Genomic DNA, 25,216 nt, shown 5'->3' with positions numbered 1-25,216 from the left:
AATAAGATATGATGAAAATCTTACAAGTCGACTTTATTGTCTGATTAATAAAACAAGCCGGCTTTAATGTATCTTTTAACCCAACAAATACGCATTTGTGTCATGACCATGTTGATATATATATGGTTAGTATAAGGAGATTGATAACGATTGTAGCCATTGTTTTCCAGTTCTGACCGACGTCCATTTGGTAGTTGACGCGGTGTCAGCCACCATTGAAAGTATCGCTGTTGACTGGAGCACACGCCACTTATTTTGGATGCAGACGTATCCCTCACAGATAAGAGTTGCTTCCCTTGAAGGAAATAATCCTACAACCATATTGGATGAAGACCTTTCCAATCCGAAGTCCCTTGTCCTCGACCCCCTTGTTGGGTAAATGCATATTGTGTTGTGAAGTTCGTGTATGGTGATTGTATGTGCTAATTGGCGTTACAACGATGTACACGAAATCTGTCACGGATTCAACAGGTTCAGAACTTCCTCGACTTTCCGAGACGGTCTTTCATTTGAATGATTTCTTTGTATTTTACTGTTCCTATATGAAAAAAACACGTTTTAATGGAGAAATCAGGAAGTATACATTGAACGACAGTTACACGCTATTCCAGCACATACAGTTCAATCTCTATCAACCGAAATTGATCTTAATAGTTTCAATTACATTCTGTATCTAGATTTTTTTTCAATTTAAAACAAAATGTAGAGCTTCAAGCCGATTATGCGGCGCAAAATATTAAAAATTAAATAAATTTGTATTTATCATTAGTTTGGATACATTTTCTGCAGCATATGAAGCTAGAGGGGTAAATTGTAAGTAAGGGCCTGGTTAGCTTTTCGACAACCTCCCATAATATATGATATCAAAGTTTTACTTTCTTCACAAACAATGTACGCATTAAACGTGTCGCAACGTTTTAAGACCGACTAGTTACTTTGTCAAGCTATGACTGAGTGAGCGATTTATATTTTTTACCTGAACGATGTGACGAAATTGTATGTTTTGTATGGCACTCGACTGGGATGTTTCCCCTATCGATAGGGAGCGTATACGTATACACACTGCATCAGATAGGTTACAGGTAGGGTGTAAATCTCACCCCCTCCCCTGCTAAAGGGGCATCACGCTGAAGTAACTTTGTTTTGTGTCTTTTTTTCAAATACTACATAAACATATCAAGTGAGTCTCCTTATGGAAAATAACGATCGGATTTGGCTGAAACAGATTCATAAAAATGATTAAATCTAAGATAATCATCGGTATGACCTGTCTGACCAACGTTTTGTTCAGGGATTTCCCTCTACAAGCGCATGCGCATAGCACACCATTTCTTTGTAAACAAAATGACTGGTCGTGTAAAGTAAGCGAAAGAAAAGTGTTGGACCGTGTCAGCTACGAAGCGAAAAGTTGCCAAATGGTCAAAAGATAGCGCAAGGGGTACGTTACGGAATCATTATTGGCAGTGGGAAGTATTCATAGCAGAAAATAACTGACCTAGCAGTTAGTACGGTGCATGTATTCTTCCGGATAGCGGCCGGTTAAGCTGAAATAAAATCGACAGAAATGCTAGCGCTGTTTATGTTATGAATAAATATCTAAAACTGTTAACCTCGCTAGTATCATAGTGTGAGTTTGAACACAGAAGAACTTAGTTTAATATGTTAATGGGCATGTATCGGAGAGAGTTTACTTTGTGTTTTTTTATAATTATACAGTGGTTTATGCGAACGAAAGGAATAAGTGACTGGTTAGTTTGATTTTGCCATGAGGCCCTCCAAGGGATAACTTTTGTGATGGCCACGGTGTATTCTGCTTCTGATCCTCTGACGGTACTCGGGGTCAGATGAGATACGTGCGCTATTAGATTTACATAATTTATAATATTACCGGGATCAGTAAAATGGTATGATTTAATTATATTGCTGAATCAAACGATTTTTGTTTTGTTTTGACATGCAAGATTTAAATTAGTACTAATATAATACCCGGCCTCCTCTGGCGCGACGACGCAATATATATAAAAAAAATCGCTCTTCGTCAGAAAGCTACGTTATCGCAGCTAGATTAAAAATGTCAAAATGACGGACCAGGATGAATAACTGAGGAAGAAGAATCTACTTCTAGTAAATAGGATCGCATAACAATTTCTTTTTAAATCGTAATTTTTCAACAGTTCATGTTTTCATATGNGGGGGGGAAATATTTGATTACGTTGTAAAAGTGGCGCGTCCTGCTGATAACTACGGCTTCTGTTTCGGACAAAAGGAACTGATTAAAAAAAAGTTGTCTCAACATAAAAAGGTACATTTACAAGTATGCTTTAATCTCTGTAAAGTATTGAAAAAATATAATTATCAAGTATCTCAACACTTTCCATATCTGACACATATTCTACATGTACACGTAGTGGTTTTGCCATACAGTTTAGTGTGTGTGATGGCTAATATGACTTACTAAATGTTAGCGTATGGAGACAGTGAAAGTGGAAAAGAGAGTATACATAGATTTATATGCATGGTCTAGGAAAAAAATGGCCAAAGACATTGAGTTGTATAATGTAATAAATAAATTCACAAACGTTTCCTTTTTTATTCGCGTGTAGTTTGACATTGCATATATGCACTTTATGTAAACATTTGAAAAGGGATATTCGGCTCGTGAATATTCCTTTTTACAGAAAGGTTTGTCCGATTGTTGAGGGAAGGTGTTTTGCCCCGTACCACCTGTACCGGTCACATTCCGGTACTAAATTCAATATATATTTAAATATATCTACTTTGTGTTTATGCCTATTATCATTGTTGACATTTAATCGTAAATGTATGACGGGAGAAGGCTATGATAAATTGTTAAAACTTGTGCCCCGTCCCTTGTTTAATTTTATTGGCAACAAATTTATGTTTAAAGCTAAATAAATTTAAATTCTGAATATTGGCAAGTGTGCAATTAACTTTTGATGATGAATAATTACTGTACAATAAGTTTGAACACGGACTTAAAAATCATACAACTTGGTTTCATAGTGCGGTAAGAAGTTGCAGTTGCCTGACGGCCCCTCTCTGGGGGCCCCTTTGGAAACCGTTTCATCTCGCTCGCACCACTTGTGTTTACGGGCTAGTCAGGTGACGTTATCGACGCTATTTTTAGCAGGGCTTTCCCGAACAATTCAAGTGGTCAAACTGGACATTTGGAACGGACTATAAATATGGGGATAGCGAGGTAACATAAGTGGAAGTGCATACAATACATACATTCATTATCAAAAAAACGCCTTCTCACGTGATGTCCCTTTAAGTCAGTATCGGGTCTTACAGATGACTCAGCTGCTGTCCCCCCTTGTCTCTGTTCATGTTCTGAATTTTCCTGATTTTGATTGCTTCTTTGATTTGTCTTGTTTTTGTGTGTTGCTCCCTTTCAACTATCTTGGCATCGTCCTAATCAACGATGTGATTTTGGGTTTTAGTATGATCTGTTAATGCCGATTTAATATACTGTGTGGCTGATGTTTTGCGTGTGGATCTGGTAAATGTGACGTTGCTCATATTCTCTTCGTCCTTTTAATGTTCCTTCAGACGTGAATCAAATCCCCCCAGTTTCACCTATATATGACTGCTGACAAGTTGTGCACGGTATTTGATATACAACTCACGTTTTGTCTAAAATGTCAGTCTTGTCTTTGGGGTGCACCAACTGTCTTAGTGTTGTCAGTTGTCTCACCGGGGTGCTGAAATGGTGTTTCCTCATCACTCGGGTAAACGCCTCAGATGTCGCCTTCACATAGGGTATAGTGACTCAGACTCTGCATTTGGTTTGGCTTTCATTCCTTTTCTTTTGCCTCGGTTTTCTATTTTCCGTTTTATCTTTTACAGATCTTTTCACTTTGTAAATTGACCAGCCGGGTTTGCCATAACGGTTGAGTGCGTCTTTTATGTGCTGTTCTTCCCTGAGTCTATCGACTTTTATGTGCTGTTCTTCCCTGACTCTATCGTCTTTTATGTGCTGTTCTTCCTTGTGTTTATCGTCTTTTATGTGCTACTCTTCCCTGACTCTATCGTCTTTTATGTGCTGTTCTTCCCTGAGTCTCTCGTCTTTTAGGTGCTGTTCTTCCCTGTGTCTATCGTCTTTTATGTGCTGTTCTTCCCTGAGTCTATCGACTTTTATGTGCTGTTCTTCCCTGGGTATATCGTCTTTTATGTGCTGTTCTTCCCTGAGTATATCGTCTTTTATGTGCTGTTCTTCCTTGTGACTATCGTCTTTTATGTGCTATTCTTCCCTGTGTCTATCGTCTTTTATGTGCTGTTCTTCCCTGAGTCTATCGCCTTTTATGTGCTGTTCTTCTCTGTGTCTGTCGTTTTTTATGTGCTGTTCATCCTTGTGTCTATCATCTTTTATGTGCTGTTCTGCCCTGTGTCTATCGTCTTTTATGTGCTGTTCTTCCCTGAGTCTATCGTCTTTTATGTGCTGTTCTGCCCTGAGTATATCGTCTTTTATGTGCTACTCTTCCCTGTGTCTATCGTCTTTTATGTGCTGTTCTTCCCTGAGTCTATCGTCTTTTATGTGCTGTTCTTCCTTGTGTCTATCGTCTTTTATGTGCTATTCTTCCCTGTGTCTATCGTCTTTTATGTGCTGTTCTTCCCTGAGTCTATCGCCTTTTATATGCTGTTCTTCCCTATGTCTGTCGTTTTTTATGTGCTGTTCATCCTTGTGTCTATCGTCTTTTATGTGCTGTTCTGCTCTGTGTCTATCGTCTTTTATGTGCTGTTCTGCCCTGAGTATATCGTCTTTTATGTGCTGTTCTTCCCTGAGTTTATCGTCTTTTATGTGCTGTTCTTCCACGTGTCTACCGTCTTTTATGTGCTGTTCTTCCCTGTGTCTACCGTCTTTTATGTGCTGTTCTTCCCTGTGTCTATCGTCTTTATGTGCTGTTCTTCCCTGAATCTATCGTCTTTTATGTGCTGTTCATCCCTGTGTCTATTGTCTTTTATGTGCTGTTTTTCCCTTCCTTGAGTCTATCGTCTTTTGTGTGCTGTGCTGTTCTTCCCTGTATCTATCGTCTTTAATGTGCTTTTCTTCCCTGTGTCCACCGTCTTTTATGTGCTACTCTTCCCTGTGTCTATCGCCTTTTATGTGCTGTTCTTCCCTGTGTGTGTCGTTTTTTATGTGCTGTTCTTCCTTGTGTCTATCGTCTCCTGCATAGTGCGATATCCTTCACTCCTTAGGAGTACTCCAGACGGTTTATAAAGTATGTCGTAGTGCGATATCCTTCACTCCTTAGGAGTACTCCAGACGATTTATAAAGTATGTCATAGTACGATATCCTTCACTACTTAGGAGTTCTCCAGACGGTTTATAAAGTATGTCATAGTACGATATCCTTCACTCCTTAGGACTCTATCGTCTTTTATGTGCTGTTCTTCCCTGTGTCTACCGTCTTTTATGTGCTGTTCTTCCCTGTGTCTACCGTCTTTTATGTGCTGTTCTTCCCTGTGTGTGTCGTTTTTTATGTGCTGTTCTTACTTGTGTCTATCGTCTCCTGCATAGTGCGTTATCCTTCACTCCTTAGGAGTTCTCCAGTCGGTTTATAAAGTATGTCATAGTCGATATCCTACACTCCTTATGAGTACTCCAGACGGTTTATAAAGTATGTCGTAGTGCGATATCCTTCACTCCTTAGGAGTCCTCCAGACGGTTTATAAAGTATGTCATAGTGCGATATCCTTCACTCCATAGGAGTACTCCAGACGGTTTATAAAGTATGTCATAGTACGATATCCTTCACTCCTTAGGAGTTCTCCAGACGGTTTATAAAGTATGTCATAGTCGATATCCTTCACTCCTTATGAGTACTCCAGACGGTTTATAAAGTATGTCATAGTGCGATATCCTTCACTCGTTAGGAGTACTCCAGATGGTTTATAAAGTATGTCATAGTCGATGACGTCAAATGCAGCTGACAAATTCAGCATGACAAGCACAGCTCTGCAATTGTTATCCAATTCAGAAGTTTTGTCATTATGTACACGTAGGCGGGCCGTCTCAGTAGAGTGTCCGATGCGGTAGGCCGATTGCAGGTTGTCATGGAGACTGTTTGTATGGATATGAACTTCTAAACGTCGGGACGCAACCTTCATCATCCTTCGTTTGTAACTAGTCACAGACGGAACATAATAATGTCACGCCTCGTGTGTAACGAGTCACAGACGGAACATAATAATGTCACGCCTCGTGTGTAACGAGTCACAGACGGAACATAATAATTACACCCCTCGTTTGTAACTAGTCACAGACGGAACATAATAATTACACCCCTCGTTTGTAACTAGTCACAGACGGAACATAATAATGTCACGCCTCGTGTGTAACGAGTCACAGACGGAACATAATAATGTCACGCCTCGTGTGTAACGAGTCACAGACGGAACATAATAATGTCACGCCTCGTGTAGTATGTCATAGTGCGATATCCCTCATTCCTTAGGTGTACTCCAGACGGTTTATAAAGAATGTCATAGTGCGATATCCTTCACTCGTTAGGAGTACTCCAGATGGTTTATAAAGAATGTCATAGTCGATGACGTCAAATACAGCTGACAAATTCAGCATGACAAGCACCGCTCTGCAATTGTTATCCAATTCAGAAGCTTTGTCATTATGTACACGTAGGAGGGCCGTCTCAGTAGAGTGTCCGATGCGGTAGGCCGATTGCAGGTTGTCATGGAGACTGTTTGTATGGATATGAACTTCTAAACGTCGGGACGCAACCTTCATCATCCTTCGTTTGTAACTAGTCACAGACGGAACATGTTAATTTCACCAATCGTGTGTAACTAGTCACAGACGGAACATAATAATTACACCCCTCGTTTGTAACTAGTCACAGACGGAACATAATAATGTCACGCCTCGTGTGTAACGAGTCACAGACGGAACATAATAATTTCACCCCGCGTTTGTAACTAGTCACAGACGAAACATAATAATGTCACGCCTCGTTTATAACTAGTCACAGACGGAACATAATAATTTCATCCCTTGTTTGTAACTAGTCACAGACGGAACATAATAATTACACCCCTCGTTTGTAACTAGTCACAGACGGAACATAATAATGTCACGCCTCGTGTGTAACGAGTCACAGACGGAACATAATAATTTCACCCCGCGTTTGTAACTAGTCACAGACGAAACATAATAATGCCACGCCTCGTTTATAACTAGTCACAGACGGAACATAATAATTTCATCCCTTGTTTGTAACTAGTCACAGACGGAACATATTAATGTCACGCCTCGTTTGTAACTAGTCACTGGCGGAACATAATAATGTCACGCCTCGTTTGTAACTAGTCACAGACGGAACATAATAATGTCACGCCTCGTGTGTAACTAGTCACAGACAGAACATAATAATGTCACGCCTCGTGTGTAACTAGTCACAGACGGAACATAATAATGTCACGCCTCGTGTGTAACTAGTCAAAGACGGAACATAATAATTTCACCCCTCGTTTGCAACTAGGCACATACAGATCAAGTTATTTTCTAAGAATTAAAATAGACCTTCTGTAACTTTTCTTGATGGTAAATAAGCCTAATGTTGTTTGTTCTTTACAGGTACCTGTTCTGGATAGACTGGGTCGGTACTTTGTATTCACCTTCCGCAAGTATAGAGCGCTACGATATCAGCAGAACCCAACATGACGTCATTTTCAATATCACCAAGGAGATCTTGCCAAATATGGGTCGATCTATCGGACTTACGACCGACCACCCGAGCAGACGTCTCTACTGGGTAGACGCTAAGTAGGTTATATCGGCAGGTTATGTTAACGGTCGATGAAAGTTGGAGGTTTTTATTCAAATTTCATCGTTTGTTCAGTTACATAATAGATAGTTTGGAATCAAAAAATAATTGTAAGCAGTAAATTTTGAATCTGATTTGATTTACGATGTCTTGCATGACAAGAATACTTGGAACTAAATATGAGTCCAAAGTGACAATATAGGGTAAATAATATATAAGGTGGATGTCCCGCTTGATATAAGGTAAACAGTATGGCATATAAGGTCGATGTCACGGATGATGAAGGGTAAATTGTGAAGTATAAAAGGTGAATGTCCTGGATGATATAGGGTAAATAGTATAGTATAAACAGTGACTGTAAAGTGGGTGTACCGGATGAAATCAGGTAAATAGTATGGTATATAAGGTGGATGTCCCAGATGATATAGGGTAAATAGTGTAGTATATTAGATGGATATCCCGGATCGTATAGGGTAAATACAATGGCATATAAGGTGGATGTCCCGGATGATATAGGGTAAATAGTATGGTATGTAAAGTGGATGTCCCGGATGATATAAGGTTAACAGTATGGCATATAATGAGGATGTCCCGGATGATATAAGGTAAATAGTGATGCATATAAGGTGGCTGTCCCGGATGATATAGGGTAAATAGTGTAGTAATTAGGTGAATGTCACGGTTGATATAGGGTAAATAGTGTTGTAAATAAAGTTCATGTCCCGGATGATATAAGGCTAACAATATGGCATATAATGAGGATGTCCCCGATGATATAAGGTAAATAGTGATGCATATAAGGTGGCTGTCCCGGATGACATAATGTAAATAGTATGTTATATAAGGTGGATGTCCCGGATGGTATAGGGTAACTAATATGGTTTATAAGGTGGATGTCCCGGATGGTAAAGGGTAAATAGTGTAACATGTAAGACAGATGTCCCGGATGATATAGGATAAATAGTGTAGTATATCAGATGGATGTCCCTGATGATATAGGATAAATAGTGAAGTATATAAGGTTGATATCATGAATGATATAAAATAAATAGTGTAGTATATAAGGTTGATATCATGAATGATATAGCATAAATAGTGAAGTATATAAGGTTGATATCATGAATGATATAAAATAAATAGTGTAGTGTATAAGGTTGATATCATGAATGATATAGTAGGATAAATAGTGTAGTATATAAGGTTGATACCATGAATGATATAAGATAAATAGTGTAGTATAGAAGGTTGATATCATGAATGATATAAGATAAATAGTGTAGTCTATAAGGTTGATATCATGAATGATATAGCATAAATAGTGAACTATATAAGGTTGATATCATGAATGATATAGCATAAATAGTGAAGTATATAAGGTTGATGTCATGAATGATATAAAATAAATAGTGTAGTGTATAAGGTTGATATCATGAATGATATAGCATAAATAGTGAAGTATATAAGGTTGATATCATTAATGATATAAGATAAATAGTGTAGTATATACGGTTGATATCATGAATAATTTAAGATAAATAGTGTAGTATATACGGTTGATATCATGAATGATATAGGATAAATAGTGAAGTATATAAGGTTGATATCATAAATGATATAAGATAAATAGTGAAATATATAAGGTTGATATCATGAATGATATAAGATAAATAGTGTAGTATAGAAGGTTGATATCATGAATGATATAAGATAAATAGTGTAGTAAATACGGTTGATATCATGAATGATATAAGATAAATAGTGTAGTATATACGGTTGATATCATGAATGATATAAGATAAATAATGAAGTATATAAGGTTGATATCATGAATGATATAAGATAAATAGTGTAGTATATAAGGTTGCTATCATTAATGATATAAGATAAATAGTGTAGTAGATACGGTTGATATCATAAATGATATAAGATAAATAGTGAAGTATATAAGGTTGATATCATGAATGATATAAGATAAATAGTGAAGTATATACGGTGGATGTCATGAATGATATAAGATAAATAGTGAAGTATATAAGGTTGATATCATGAATGATATAAGATAAAAAGTGTAGTATATAAGGTTGATATCATGAATGATATAGTAGGATAAATAGTGTAGTATATAAGGTTGATATCATAAATGATATAAGATAAATAGTGTAGTATATAAGGTTGCTATCATTAATGATATAAGATAAATAGTGAAGTATATAAGGTTGATATCATTAATGATATAAGATAAATAGTGAAATATAAGGTTGATATGATGAATGATATAAGATAAATAGTGAAGTATATAAGGTTGATATCATGAATGATATAAGATAAATAGTGTAGTACATAAGGTTGATATCATTAATGATATAGGATAAATAGTGAAATATAAGGTTGATATCATGAATGATACAAGATAAATAGTGAAGTATATAAGGTTGATATCATTAATGATATAAGATAAATAGTGTAGTATATAAGGTTGATATCATAAATGATATAGGATAAATAGTGAAATATATAAGGTTTATATCATAAATGATATAAGATAAATAGTGTTGTATACACGGTTGATATCATGAATGATATAAGATAAATAGTGTAGTATATAAGGTTGATATCATGAATGATATAAGATAAATAGTGAAGTATATAAGGTTGATATCATAAATGATATAGGATAAATAGTGAAGTATATACGGTTGATATCATGAATGATATAAGATAAATAGTGAAGTATATACGGTGGATATCATGAATGATGTAGGGTAAATTACACGGTGTGTGATATCATCAGCATCTAAACTACTATCAATTACATATAAATATGACCTGAGAGTGAGTCGCATCCCACATTTAGGTCTCTATCTATGTAACTTCTGAGACGGTGCCCACCCATGGTATCCAAATACTCTAACATCACCGTATGATACTGGTTTAGACAGATTATTATGCTTAGGTACGTGTACTGACAAGAGTTCGACTGCTGCGTCCTACATATAGAAAATGTGCATGAACAGATGCCCGAGTAATACAGATAACTAGTTTGTAGCAGTTAATGTTCCGTTCACGCTGCAGCGCGTCCATCAATCGTACTTTTTACGTTGAGGGATTGGAGTATTTGCAAACATCTCAGACACTAGTATTAGTCTGTATAGCAAACAATGCACACACATGGACCCAGCTTGAATCTCATATCATTCAGGACGAATCTGGAAAGTCTAATGTGTGGGGACATACATACATGTATCCTTTGTGGCGAAAAGCATATTTCAACTGCAAATGATCAGGTTATTTTTTAATTAACCGTATGAGAATACACGTGTAAAACAAATTAAACCAATATTTAGCATATAAACAATACGTATCTACATTTTCAAAAGTTGATGTTAATCATTTCAATTAGCCTGGATGGGATATTTGCGCCTAAGACCGTCAACTATTAAAAAACTGTTTCTTCCAGAAATATGTTGAATATATCAGAGACCCCGACCCCAACCCCCACCCCCCACCCCCAGGATATTTCAGGAATTTAAAAAACCTAGCCTCTGATCACTCGAGCAACTGTATATCACGTCTGATAATTATAAAAACTCAGACAATGGAGACGGATGTAGTGTAACAGTAGGCGACAGAAAACTGACGACGGCTGATTCGTCTCTTTATAGTGTAACAGTAGGCGACAGAACATTGGAGACGGCTGAACCGTCTTATTAAAGTGTAATAGTAGGCGACAGAACATTGGATACGGATGTAGTGTAACAGTAGGCGACAGAAAACTGACGACGGCTGATTCGTCTCTTTATAGTGTAACAGTAGGCGACAGAACACTGGAGACGGCTGAACCGTCTTATTAAAGTGTAATAGTAGGCGACAGAACATTGGAGACGGATGTAGTGTAACAGTAGGCGACAGAAAACTGACGACGGCTGATTCGTCTCTTTATAATGTAACAGTAGGTGACAGAACACTGACGACGGCTGATTCGTCTCTTTATAGTGTAACAGTAGGCGACAGAACATTGGATACGGATGTAGTGTAACAGTAGGCGACAGAAAACTGACGACGGCTGATTCGTCTCTTTATAGTGTAACAGTAGGCGACAGAACACTGGAGACGGCTGAACCGTCTTATTAAAGTGTAATAGTAGGCGACAGAACATTGGAGACGGATGTAGTGTAACAGTAGGCGACAGAAAACTGACGACGGCTGATTCGTCTCTTTATAATGTAACAGTAGGTGACAGAACACTGACGACGGCTGATTCGTCTCTTTATAGTGTAACAGTAGGCGACAGAACATTGGATACGGATGTAGTGTAACAGTAGGCGACAGAAAAATGACGACGGCTGATTCGTCTCTTTATAGTGTAACAGTAGGCGACAGAACATTGGAGACGGCTGAACCGTCTTATTAAAGTGTAATAGTAGGCGAAAGAACATTGGAGACGGATGTAGTGTAACAGTAGGCGACAGAAAACTGACGACGGCTGATTCGTCTCTTTATAGTGTAACAGTAGGCGACAGAACATTGGAGACGGCTGAACCGTCTTATTAAAGTGTAATAGTAGGCGACAGAACATTGGAGACGGATGTAGTGTAACAGTAGGCGACAGAAAACTGACGACGGCTGATTCGTCTCTTTATAATGTAACAGTAGGTGACAGAACACTGACGACGGCTGATTCGTCTCTTTATAGTGTAACAGTAGGCGACAGAACATTGGATACGGATGTAGTGTAACAGTAGGCGACAGAAAAATGACGACGGCTGATTCGTCTCTTTATAGTGTAACAGTAGGCGACAGAACATTGGAGACGGCTGAACCGTCTTATTAAAGTGTAATAGTAGGCGACAGAACATTGGATACGGATGTAGTGTAACAGTAGGCGACAGAAAACTGACGACGGCTGATTCGTCTCTTTATAGTGTAACAGTAGGCGACAGAACATTGGAGACGGCTGAACCGTCTTATTAAAGTGTAATAGTAGGCGACAGAACATTGGAGACGGATGCAGTGTAACAGTAGGCGACAGAACACTGGAAACAGATGAACCGCCCCGACGAAGTGTTACATAAGGCGACAGTTACAGCAGATGACAGACCATAATTACAGTAGACGATATACCATTGTTACAGTAGAAGACAGATCATTGTTACAGTAGAAGACAGACCATTGTTACAGCAGACGATATACCATTGTTACAGTAGAAGACAGATCATTTTTACAGTAGAAGACAGATCATTGTTACAGCAGACGATATACCATTGTTACAGTAGAAGACAGATCATTGTTACAGTAGAAGACAGACCATTGTTTCAGCAGAAGACAGACCATTGTTACAGTAGAAGACAGATCAGTGTTACAGTAGAAGACAGACTCAGACTATTGTTACAGTAGAAGACAGACCATTGTAACAGCAGAAGACAGATCATTGTTACAGAAGACGATATACCATTGTTACAGTAGAAGACAGATCATTGTTACAGTAGAAGACAGACCATTGTTTCAGCAGAAGACAGACCATTGTTTCAGCAGAAGACAGACCATTGTTACATTAGAAGACAGACCAGTGTTACATTAGAAGACAGACCATTGTTACAGTAGAAGACAGATCATTGTTACAGTAAAAGCCAGGCCACTGTTACGGTGGAAGGAAGACCACTGTTTCTGTCGAAGACAGGTTTCTTTGTTGGTTGACGACAGTTTCAGTATTGTGTCGTTTTTTTTATACAAAAAAAGTTAGTTAAAAAGAACGTTTAGAAAATAAACAGATAAACATAATAACAATACAACACAAACGTTTCGCCATTTGTATGTTATACTCGAATTCTCCCTGCAGTAAAGGAAGCTTTACGTTTCACAGCTATGCGCTCCTGTGCCGTGTACACCTGTATCATTAAACCTCAAGCTGTGTTTTGTTTTTGCGCTGAATATAGTACATACCAATTGAGAGTAACACATGTCTTCCTTGAAGTGCCAAAACTTCTCCGGATATTTGTTCAAGACATTGAAAAATGTAATCGGTCTTCTTATATCCATTTGTAAAATGTACAGTTAAAGGATAGGTAGACTGTACTGGTATACGATAAGTAGATTGTACTGGTATACGATAAGTAGATTGTATTGGTATAGGATTGGTAAATTATACTTGTAAAGGATTGGTAAATTATACTGGTAAAGGATAAGTAGATTGTACTGGTATAGGATTGGTAGATTGTACTGGTATAGGATTGGTAGATTATACTGGTGAAGGATAAGTAGATTGTACTGGCATAGGATAGGTAGACTGTACTAGAATAGGATTGGTAAATTATACTGATAAAGGATTGGTAAATTATACTGGTAAAGCATTGGTAGATTGTACTGGCATAGGATTGATAGATTGTACTGGTAAAGGATAGGTAGACTGTACTGGTATACGATAAGTAGATTGTACTGGTATACGATAAGTAGATTGTACTGGAGGATTGGTAAATTATACTGGTGGAGGATTGGTAAATTATACTGGTAAAGGATTGGTAAATTATACTGGTAAAGGATTGGTAAATTATACTGGTAAAGAATTGGTAGATTGTACTGGTATAGGATTGGTAAATTATACTGGTAAAGGATTGGTAAATTATACTGGTAAAGGATTGGTAAATTATACTGTTAAAGAATTGGTAGATTGTACTGGTAAAGGATTGGTAGATTATACTAGTAAAGGATAAATAGATTGTACTGATATAGGATTGGTAGATTGTACTGGTATAGGATTGGTAGATTATACTGGTAAAGGATAGGTAGACTGTACTAGTAAAGGATTGGTAAATTATACTGGTAAAGAATTGGTAGATTGTACTGGTAAAGGATTGGTAGATTATGCTAGTGTAGGATTGGTAGATTATACTGGTAAAGGATAAGTAGATTGTACTGGTATAGGATTGGTAGATTGTACTGGTATAGGATTGGTAGATTATACTGGTAAAGGATAGTAGATTGTACTGGCATAGGATAGGTAGACTGTACTAGTATAGGATTGGTAAATTATACTGGTTAAGGATTGGTAGATTGTACTGGTATTCGATAGGTAGATTGTAGTGGTATAGGATTGGTAAATTATACTGGTATAGGATTGGGTTTTTTTTCAGGTAAAGGATTGGTAGATTGTACTGGTAAAAGAAAAGAAGATTGAACTGGTAGATTATACTGGTCAATGATTGGTAGATTGTACTGGTAAAAGATTGGTAGATTGTAATGATATAACATTGGTAAAATGTACTTGTAAAGGATTTGTAGATTATACTGGAATAGGATTGGTAGATTGTACTGATATAGGATTGGTAGATTGTAATAATATAACATTGGTAGAATGTACTGGTATATGATTGGTTGATTATACTGGTAAAAGATAGGTAGAATTCCCTGGAATATGATTGTTAGATTAAACTTCTATAGGATTGGTAGAAATTATTGTTAAAGGATGGGTACATTGTAATGAAATAGGATAAGTAGATTGTACATTCATAGGGTTGGTGGATTGTAATGATATAGGGTTAGTAGATTGTACATACATAGGGTTGGTGGATTGTTATGATATAGGATTGTAAGATTGTACATACATAGGGTTGGTGGATTGTACATACATAGGGTTGGTGGATTGTAATGATATAGGGTTAGTAGATTGTAATGATATAGGGTTGGTAGATTGTAATGATATAGGGTTAGCAGATTGTAATGATATATGGTTAGTAGATTGTACATACATAGTTTTGGTAGATTGTACATACAGAAGGTTGGTGGATTGTAATTATATAGCGTTGGCAGATTCTACATACATAGGGTTGGTAGATTGTACATACATATGGTTGGTAGATTGTACATACATAGTTTTGGTAGATTGTACATGCAGAAGGTTGGTGGATTGTGATTATATAGCGTTGGCAGATTCTACATACATAGGGTTGGTGGACTGTACTTATATAGGGTTGGTAGATTGTAATGATATATGGTTAGTAGATTGTACATACATAGGGTTGGTGGACTGTACTTATATAGCGTTGGTAGATTTTACATACAAAGGGTTGGTAGATTGTACATACATAGGGTTGGTGGATTGTACATACATAGGGTTGGTGGACTGTAATTATATAGCGTTGGTAGATTCTACATCCAAAGGGTTGGTAGATTGTACATACATAGGGTTGGTAGATTGTACATACAAAGGGTTGGTAGATTGTACATACATATGGTTGGTAGATTGTACATACATAGGGTAATGATATATGGTTAGTAGATTGTACATACATAGTTTTGGTAGATATTGTACTGATATAGGATTGGTAGAATGTATTGATAAAGGATTGGTAGAATGTATTGATATAGGATTGGTAGAATGTACTGATATAGGATTGGGAGATTGTACTGATATAGGATTGGTAGAATGTACTGATATAGGATTGGGAGATTGTACTGATATAGGATTGGTAGAATGTATTGATAAAGGATTGGTAGAATGTATTGATAAAGGATTGGTAGAATGTATTGATAAAGGATTGGTAGAATGTATTGATATAGGATTGGTAGAATGTACTGATATAGGATTGGGAGATTGTACTGATATAGGATTGGTAGAATGTACTGATATAGGATTGGTAGAATGTACTGATATAGGATTGGGAGATTGTACTGATATAGGATTGGTAGAATGTATTGATAAAGGATTGGTAGAATGTATTGATAAAGGATTGGTATTGTACATACATAGGGTTGGTAGATTGAACATACATAGGGTTGGTAGATTGTAATGATATATGGTTAGTAGATTGTACATACATAGTTTTGGTAGATATTGTACTGATATAGGATTGGTAGAATGTATTGATAAAGGATTGGTAGAATGTATTGATAAAGGATTGGTATTGTACATACATAGGGTTGGTAGATTGCACATACATAGCGTTGGTAGATTGTACATATGTACATAGGGTTGGTAGATTGTACATACACAGGGTTGGTAGATTGTACATACATAGTTTTGGTAGATATTGTACTGATATAGGATTGGTAGAATGTATTGATAAAGGATTGGTAGAATGTATTGATAAAGGATTGGTAGAATGTATTGATATAGGATTGGTAGAGGTAGTTTGTACATACATAGGGTTGGTAGATTGCACATACATAGCGTTGGTAGATTGTACATACATAGGGTGGGTGGATTGTACATACATAGGGTTGGTGTACTGTAATTATATAGCGTTGGTAGATTCTTCATCCAAAGGGTTGGTAGATTGTACATCCATAGGGTTGGTAGATTGTACATACACAGGGTTGGTAGATTGTACATACATAGTTTTGGTAGATATTGTACTGATATAGGATTGGTAGAATGTTCTGATATAGGATTGGTAGATTGTGCTGATATAGGATTGGTAGAATGTATTGATAAAGGATTGGTAGAATGTATTGATATAGGATTGGTAGAATGTACTGATATAGGATTGGTAGAATGTATTGATAAAGGATTGGTAGAATGTATTGATAAAACATAGGGTTGGTAGATTGTACATATATAGGGTTGGTAGATTGTACATACAAAGGGTTGGTAGATTGTACATACATATGGTTGGTAGATTGTACATACATAGTTTTGGTAGATTGTACATACATAGGGTTGGTAGATTGTACATACATAGTTTTGGTAGATTGTACATACATAGCGTTGGTAGATTGTACATACATAGGGTTGGTAGATTCTACATACATAGGGTTGGTAGATTGTACATACATATGGTTGGTAGATTGTACATACATAGGGTTGGTAGATTGTACATACAAAGGGTTGGTAGATTGTACATACACTGTACATAGGGTTGGTGGATTGTAATGATATAGGGTAAGTAAATTGTACATACATAGGGTTGGTAGATTCTACATACATAGGGTTGGTAGATTGTACAAACAAAGGGTTGGTGGATTGTACATACATAGGGTTGGTAGATTGTACATACATAGCGTTGGTAGATTGTACATACACTGTACATAGGGTTGGTAGATTGTACATACATAGGGTTGGTAGATTGTACAAACATAGGGTTGGTAGATATTACTAATAAGGGATTAGTAGAGTGTACTGCTATATGATTAGTAGAATGTACTGACATAGGTTTGGTAGGTTGTAATGATAAAGAATTTGTAAAATGTACTGATATAGGATTGGTAGAATGTATTGATATAGGATTGTAGAATGTACTGATATAGGATTGTAGAATGTACTGATATATGATTGGTAGAATGTACTGATATAGGATTGGTAGAATGTACTGATATAGGATTGGTAGATTGTACTGATATAGGATTGGTAGAATGTATTGATAAAGAATTGTTAGTAGGTATTGATATATCATTGGTAGAATGTACTGATATGTGATTGGTAGAATGTATTGATAAAGGATTGGTAGAATGAAATGATAAGGAATTGGTAGATTGAAATGATAAGGAATTGGTAGAATGTATTGATAAAGGATTGGTAGAATGTATTGATATAGGATTGGTAGAATGTATTGATATAGGATTGGTAGAATGTACTGATATAGGATTTGTAGAATGTATTGATAAAGGATTGGTAGAATATACTGATATAGGATTGGAAGAATGTATTGATAAAGGATTGGTAGAATGTATTGATAAAGGATTGGTAGAATGTACTGATATTGGATTGGTAGAATATACTGATATAGGATTTGTAGAATGTATTGATAAAGGATTGGTAGAATGTATTGATATATCATTGGTAGAATGTATTGATATAGGATTGGTAGAATATACTGATATAGGATTGGTAGAATGTATTGATATAGGATTGGTAGAATGTACTGATATAGGATTGGTAAAATGTAATGATATAGGATTTGTAGAATGTATTGATAAAGGATTGGTAGAATATACTGATATAGGATTGGTAGAATGTATTGATAAAGGATTGGTAGAATGTATTGATAAAGGATTGGTAGAATGTACTTATATAGGATTGGTATAATGTATTGATATAGGATTGGTATAATGTATTGATATAGGATTGGTAGAATGTACTGATATCTGATTGGTAGATTAAACTGATATAGGTTTTGTAGAGTGTACATACGTAGGATTGGTAGATTGAACTAGTACAGTATTGGTAAATTATACTGGTAAATGATTGGTAGATTTTTCTGGTAAAGGATTGCTAAATCGTACGTCTTTTTGCGTTTTTTGGCAATCCCACTTAGGCTAGCTAAGGTTTTTAGTTATATTTTGATTGTAGTTGCTACCATGTTTGGTATATTCGCAACCACTTTGTATAATCTTAAGTTTTTGATAGAAGCCACATGGCGGCTTAATCATTATAATAAATATAATGTCACCATTTTGGTGGCCATTTCACTCACATCTCTTGTTTGAGTTATTCTTGCTATGGGTGGAGAAGAGGCATAAAAGGCTGCTAAGCAATTAGCTTAATTTATGCTCATAACTCCATAACAAGTTTAAATTTATTAACTAAACTGCTATTAATTTGTTAGGGTTATTATAAGTTAGCAACATTAATATTACAATATTATGGAACAAGATACCTTAATGGTTTCTGAAAATATTGGAGGTTATTGATTGGCTGCTGATAACGTAAATCGGTATGATGACCCCTAATTGGTCAAAGTGACCTGAGGGTCGTGTCCCTTTGTTCATAAGGCAGCCATCTTGCGAATCGTTATCATCAGATCTAACTTGATATTTAAAACCCATCCACTTCCGACCCTTTGTTTTTGTGGTCAGTACAAAATGACATTTTTTGTGATGTTACTATCAATAAGGCTAGCTAAGATGGCGTTGGCGTTTTTTGTGGTTTTTTTTATTGTAACATGTATAATTTGTAACCTGGCAGGTTGTTGCTAGTTTATGTTAGGTGAGACAACACTTGCCGACTGGTCATAACATTGGGTAAACCTACCTCCCCTAATTGACAGGGTTGGGGCAGCCGGCTCGCAGTAAATAATGTAAAGATGGGTTTGGCAACCTCATCTTCGGCGTTTTGCGTTTTTTGGCAACCCCACTTAGGCTAGCTAAGATTTTTATTTATATTTTGATTGTAGTTGCTACCATGTTTGGTATATTTGCAACCATTTTATATAATCTTAAGTTGTTGATAGAAGACACATGGTGGCTTAATCAGTATAATAAATATAATGTCACCCTTTGGGTGGCCATTTCACTCAAGATTATACTGGTCAAGGATTGGTAGATTGTAATGATAAAACATTGGTAGAATGTACTGGTAAAGGATTGGTAGATTGTTATGATATAACCTTGGTATATAGTACTAGTATAGGTTTGGTAGATTGTACTGGTACAGGATTGGTAGATTGTACTGGTAGAGAATTGGTAGATTATAGTGATATGACATTGATAGAATGTACAGGTAAAGGATTGGTAAATTTTACTGGTAAATGATTGGTAAATTGTACTGGTATATGATTGGAATAATGCACAGATAAATGATTGGTAAATTGTACTGGTATAGGATTAGTAGATCATACTGGTAAATGATTTATAGAATGTACTGATATAACATTGGTAGAATGTACTGGTAAAGGATTAGTAGATTATACTGGTAAAGGATTGGTAGATTGTAGTGATATAACAATGGCAGAATGTACTGGTAAAGAATGAGTAGATAGAACTTGTAAAGGATTGGTAGATTGTACTGTTAAAAGATTGGTAGAATGTACTGTTATATGACTGATAGTTTGTAATGATATAGGATTTGTAGATTGAACTGGTATAAGATTATTAAAATTCACTGGTATAGGATTGGTAGATTGTGCATACATAGGATTGGTAGATTGTACTGGTACAGGATTGATAGATTAAACTTCTATAGGATTGGTAAAAAGGATTGGTAAAGGATGGCTAGATTGTACTTGTAAAGGGTTGGTAGATTGTACATACATAGGATTGGTAGAATGCAATGATATTAGATTTGTAGTTTGTACTGGTAAATGATTGTTAAATTGTACTGATATAGGATTGGTAGACTATAATGATATAAGGTTGTTAGTTTGTACTGGTAAATGATTGGTAAAATGTACTGATATAGGATTGGTAGATTTTACTGATATAAGGTTGTTAGTTTTTACTGGTAAATGATTGGTAAATTGTACTGATATAGGATTGGTAGACTATAATTATATAAGGTTGTTAGTTTGTACTAGTAAATGATTGGTAAAATGTACTGATATAGGATTGATAGACTATAATGATATAAGGTTGTTAGTTTGTACTGGTAAATTATTGTTAAATTGTACCGATATAGGATAGGTAGACTATAATGATATAAGGTTGTTAGTTTGTACTGGTAAATGATTGGTAAAATGTACTGATATAGGATTGGTAAATTTTACAGATATAAGGTTGTTAGTTTGTACTGGTAAATGATTGGTAAATTGTACTGATATAGGATAGATAGACTATAATGATATAAGTTTGTTAAATTGTACTGGTAAATGATTGGTAAATTGTACTGATATAGAATTGGTAGACTATAATGATATAAGGTTATTAGTTTGAACTGGTAAATGATTGGTAAAATGTACTCATATATGATTGGTAGATTTTACTGATAAAGGATTGGAAGGTTTTACTTGTTAAGGCTTATACACATACTGACAATGTATATACACATACTGACACTGTATATACACATACTAACACTGTATATATTCATACTGACACTGTATATACACATACTGACAATGTATATATTCATACTGACACTGTATATACACAAACTGACACTGTATATACACAAACTAACACTGTATATACACATACTGACAATGTATATACTCATACTGACAATGTATATACTCATACTAACACTGTATATACACATACTGACAATGTATATATTCATACTGACACTGTATATACACATACTGACAATGTATATACACATACTGACACTGTATATACACATACTAACACTGTATATACACATACTGACAATGTATATATTCATACTGACAATGTATATACTCATACTAACACTGTATATACACATACTGACAATGTATATATTCATACTGACACTGTATATACACAAACTGACAATGTATATACACATACTGACACTGTATATACACATACTAACACTGTATATACACATACTGACAATGTATATATTCATACTGACAATGTATATACTCATACTAACACTGTATATACACATACTGACAATGTATATATTCATACTGACGCTGTATATACACATACTGACAATGTATATACACATACTGACACTGTATATACACATACTAACACTGTATATACACATACTGACAATGTATATATATTCATACTGACAATGTATATACTCATACTAACACTGTATATACACATACTGACAATGTATATATTCATACTGACACTGTATATACACATACTGACAATGTATATACACATACTGACAATGTATATATACATACTGACAATGTATATACACATACTGACATTGTATATATACATACTGACAATGTATATACACATACTGACAATGTATATACTCATACTGACAATGTATATACTCATACTGACAATGTATATACTCATACTAACACTGTATATATTCATACTGACAATGTATATACTCATACCTACAATGTATATATACATACTGACAATGTATATATACACATACTGACACTGTATATACACATACTGACACTGTATATACTCATACTGACAATTTATATACTCAAACTGACAATATCTATACTCACACTGACAATGTATATACTCATACTGAAAATGTATATACTCATACTGACACTGTATATACTCAAACTGAAAATGTATATGCAATTTGTAATTGCTGCTCCAACCTTTGTGGTACGCATGGCACTGTTCAGTATAGTCAGTCGCATAGATACATGAAAACATCCATCAAAAGATTGCATTTAACTTTTATTTTAACAAAACACATATTAAGTGTTCATGGATGATGATGCTGACGCGGTTGTAGCCCCGATTGTATTTGTCGTATCTAGTATGCATAAACATACATAACTCACATTGAGGTAAAACGGAACATCAAGAAACCAACATCCTACGTTCGGTAAAAAAAACCACCAATAAGTATAAATGACAAAATGTCAAGCAAAACCCCGCTTAACTGACTACAACACACAAATATGCTGAGTCAATTGTACTTACAGGATCCAGTGTTACATTGTCGGTATGAGAATATAATTGTACTTACAGGATCCAGTGTTACATTGTCAGTATATAATTGTACTTACAGGATCCAGTTTTACATTGTCAGTATATAATTGTACTTACAGGATCCAGTGTTACATTGTCAGTATATAATTGTACTTACAGGATCCAGTGTTACATTGTCAGTATATAATTGTACTTACAGGATCCAGTGTTACATTGTCAGTATATAATTGTACTTACAGGATCCAGTGTTACATTGTCAGTATATAATTGTACTTACAGGATCCAGTGTTACATTGTCAGTATATAATTGTACTTACAGGATCCAGTGTTACATTGTCAGTATATAATTGTACTTACAGGATCCAGTGTTACATTGTCAGTATATAATTGTACTTACAGGATCCAGTGTTACATTGTCAGTATATAATTGTACTTACAGGATCCAGTGTTACATTGTCAGTATATAATTGTACTTACAGGATCCAGTGTTACATTGTCAGTATATAATTGTACTTACAGGATCCAGTGTTACATTGTCAGTATATAATTGTACTTACAGGATCCAGTGTTACATTGTCAGTATATAATTGTACTTACAGGATCCAGTGTTACATTGTCAGTATATAATTGTACTTACAGGATCCAGTGTTACATTGTCAGTATATAATTGTACTTACAGGATCCAGTGTTACATTGTCAGTATATAATTGTACTTACAGGATCCAGTGTTACATTGTCAGTATATAATTGTACTTACAGGATCCAGTGTTACATTGTCAGTATATAATTGTACTTACAGGATCCAGTGTTACATTGTCAGTATATAATTGTACTTACAGGATCCAGTGTTACATTGTCAGTATATAATTGTACTTACAGGATCCAGTGTTACATTGTCAGTATATAATTGTACTTACAGGATCCAGTGTTACATTGTCAGTATATAATTGTACTTACAGGATCCAGTGTTACATTGTCAGTATATAATTGTACTTACAGGATCCAGTGTTACATTGTCAGTATATAATTGTACTTACAGGATCCAGTGTTACATTGTCAGTATATAATTGTACTTACCGGATCCAGTGTAACATTGTCAGTATATAATTGTACTTACAGGTTCCAATGTTACATTGTCGGTATGAGTATATAATTGTACTTACAGGATCCAGTGTTACATTGTCGGTATGAGTTTATAATTGTACTTACAGGATCCAGTGTTACATTGTCAGTATATAATTGTTCTTACAGGATCCATATTACATTGTCAGTATATAATTGTACTTACCGGATCCAGTGTTACATTGTCAGTATATAATTGTACTTGCAGGATCCAGTGTTACATTGTCAGTATATAATTGTACTTACAGGATCCAGTGTTACATTGTCAGTATATAATTGTACTTACATATAATTGAACTTACAGGATCCAGTGTTACATTGTCAGTATATAATTGTACTTACAGGATCCAGTGTTACATTGTCAGTATATAATTGTACTTACAGGATCCAGTGTTACGTTGTCAGTATATAATTGTCCTTACAGGATCCAGTGTTACATTGTCAGTATATAATTTTACTTACAGGTCGGAGTCCGTGCAATCGATCAGTTATGATGGAACCTTCTTCCGGTTAATGGTGAAGAGTAGACTCCGAAATGGACTACATCAACAGAATTTCATCTCCGAGCCCAGAAGTGTAGCAATTTTTGGAGAGAATGCATTCTGGTCTGATCGTGCCACCCAGTCGATTGTGAAGGTTCGTATTAACATTTATTTCACTTATAAATGTTAATGTAAGGAGTATGTAAGTTAAGTAAATTTTAATGTAGAGGTAAGTTTAGTCAATCTTAATGTAGAGCGTACGTAAGATTAGTCAATGTTAATGTAGAGCGTACGTAGTTTAGTCAATGTTAATGTAGACAGTACGTAAGTTAAGTAAATTTTAGTGTAGAGCGTACGTAAGATTAGTAAATGTTAATGCAGAGCGTACGTAAGATTAGTCAATGTAAATGTAGACAGTACGTAAGGTAAGTAAATTTTAGTGTAGAGCGTACGTAAGTTTAGTAAATGTTAATGCAGAGCGTACGGAAGATTAGTCAATGTAAATGTAGACAGTACGTAAGGTAAGTAAATTTTAGTGTAGAGCGTACGTAAGTTTAGTAAATGTTAATGCAGAGC

General features: G+C 35.5%; 1 protein-coding gene across 1 annotated transcript in view; it reads left to right on the top strand.

Annotated features, from left to right (window-relative positions):
• Nucleotides 1–24,794, top strand: part of LOC110445522 (low-density lipoprotein receptor-related protein 1-like) — a gene marked incomplete at its 3' end in the record, with an annotated part of 46,322 nt that extends 21,528 nt beyond the window's left edge. The window contains exons 5-7 of the mRNA XM_021490191.1: nucleotides 171–375; nucleotides 7,616–7,804; nucleotides 24,623–24,794. Of these exons, the coding sequence (XP_021345866.1) occupies nucleotides 171–375; nucleotides 7,616–7,804; nucleotides 24,623–24,794 (566 nt within the window). The remainder of the gene's footprint in view (nucleotides 1–170; nucleotides 376–7,615; nucleotides 7,805–24,622) is intronic.
• Nucleotides 24,795–25,216: the final 422 nt, after the last annotated feature.

This window comes from Mizuhopecten yessoensis, unplaced genomic scaffold, assembly GCF_002113885.1.
Source record: "Mizuhopecten yessoensis strain PY_sf001 unplaced genomic scaffold, ASM211388v2 scaffold255, whole genome shotgun sequence".
NCBI lineage: Eukaryota > Metazoa > Mollusca > Bivalvia > Pectinida > Pectinidae > Mizuhopecten > Mizuhopecten yessoensis.
The sequence above is the reverse complement of the archived record's forward strand: the minus strand, read 5'-3'. Positions and strand labels throughout refer to the sequence as shown.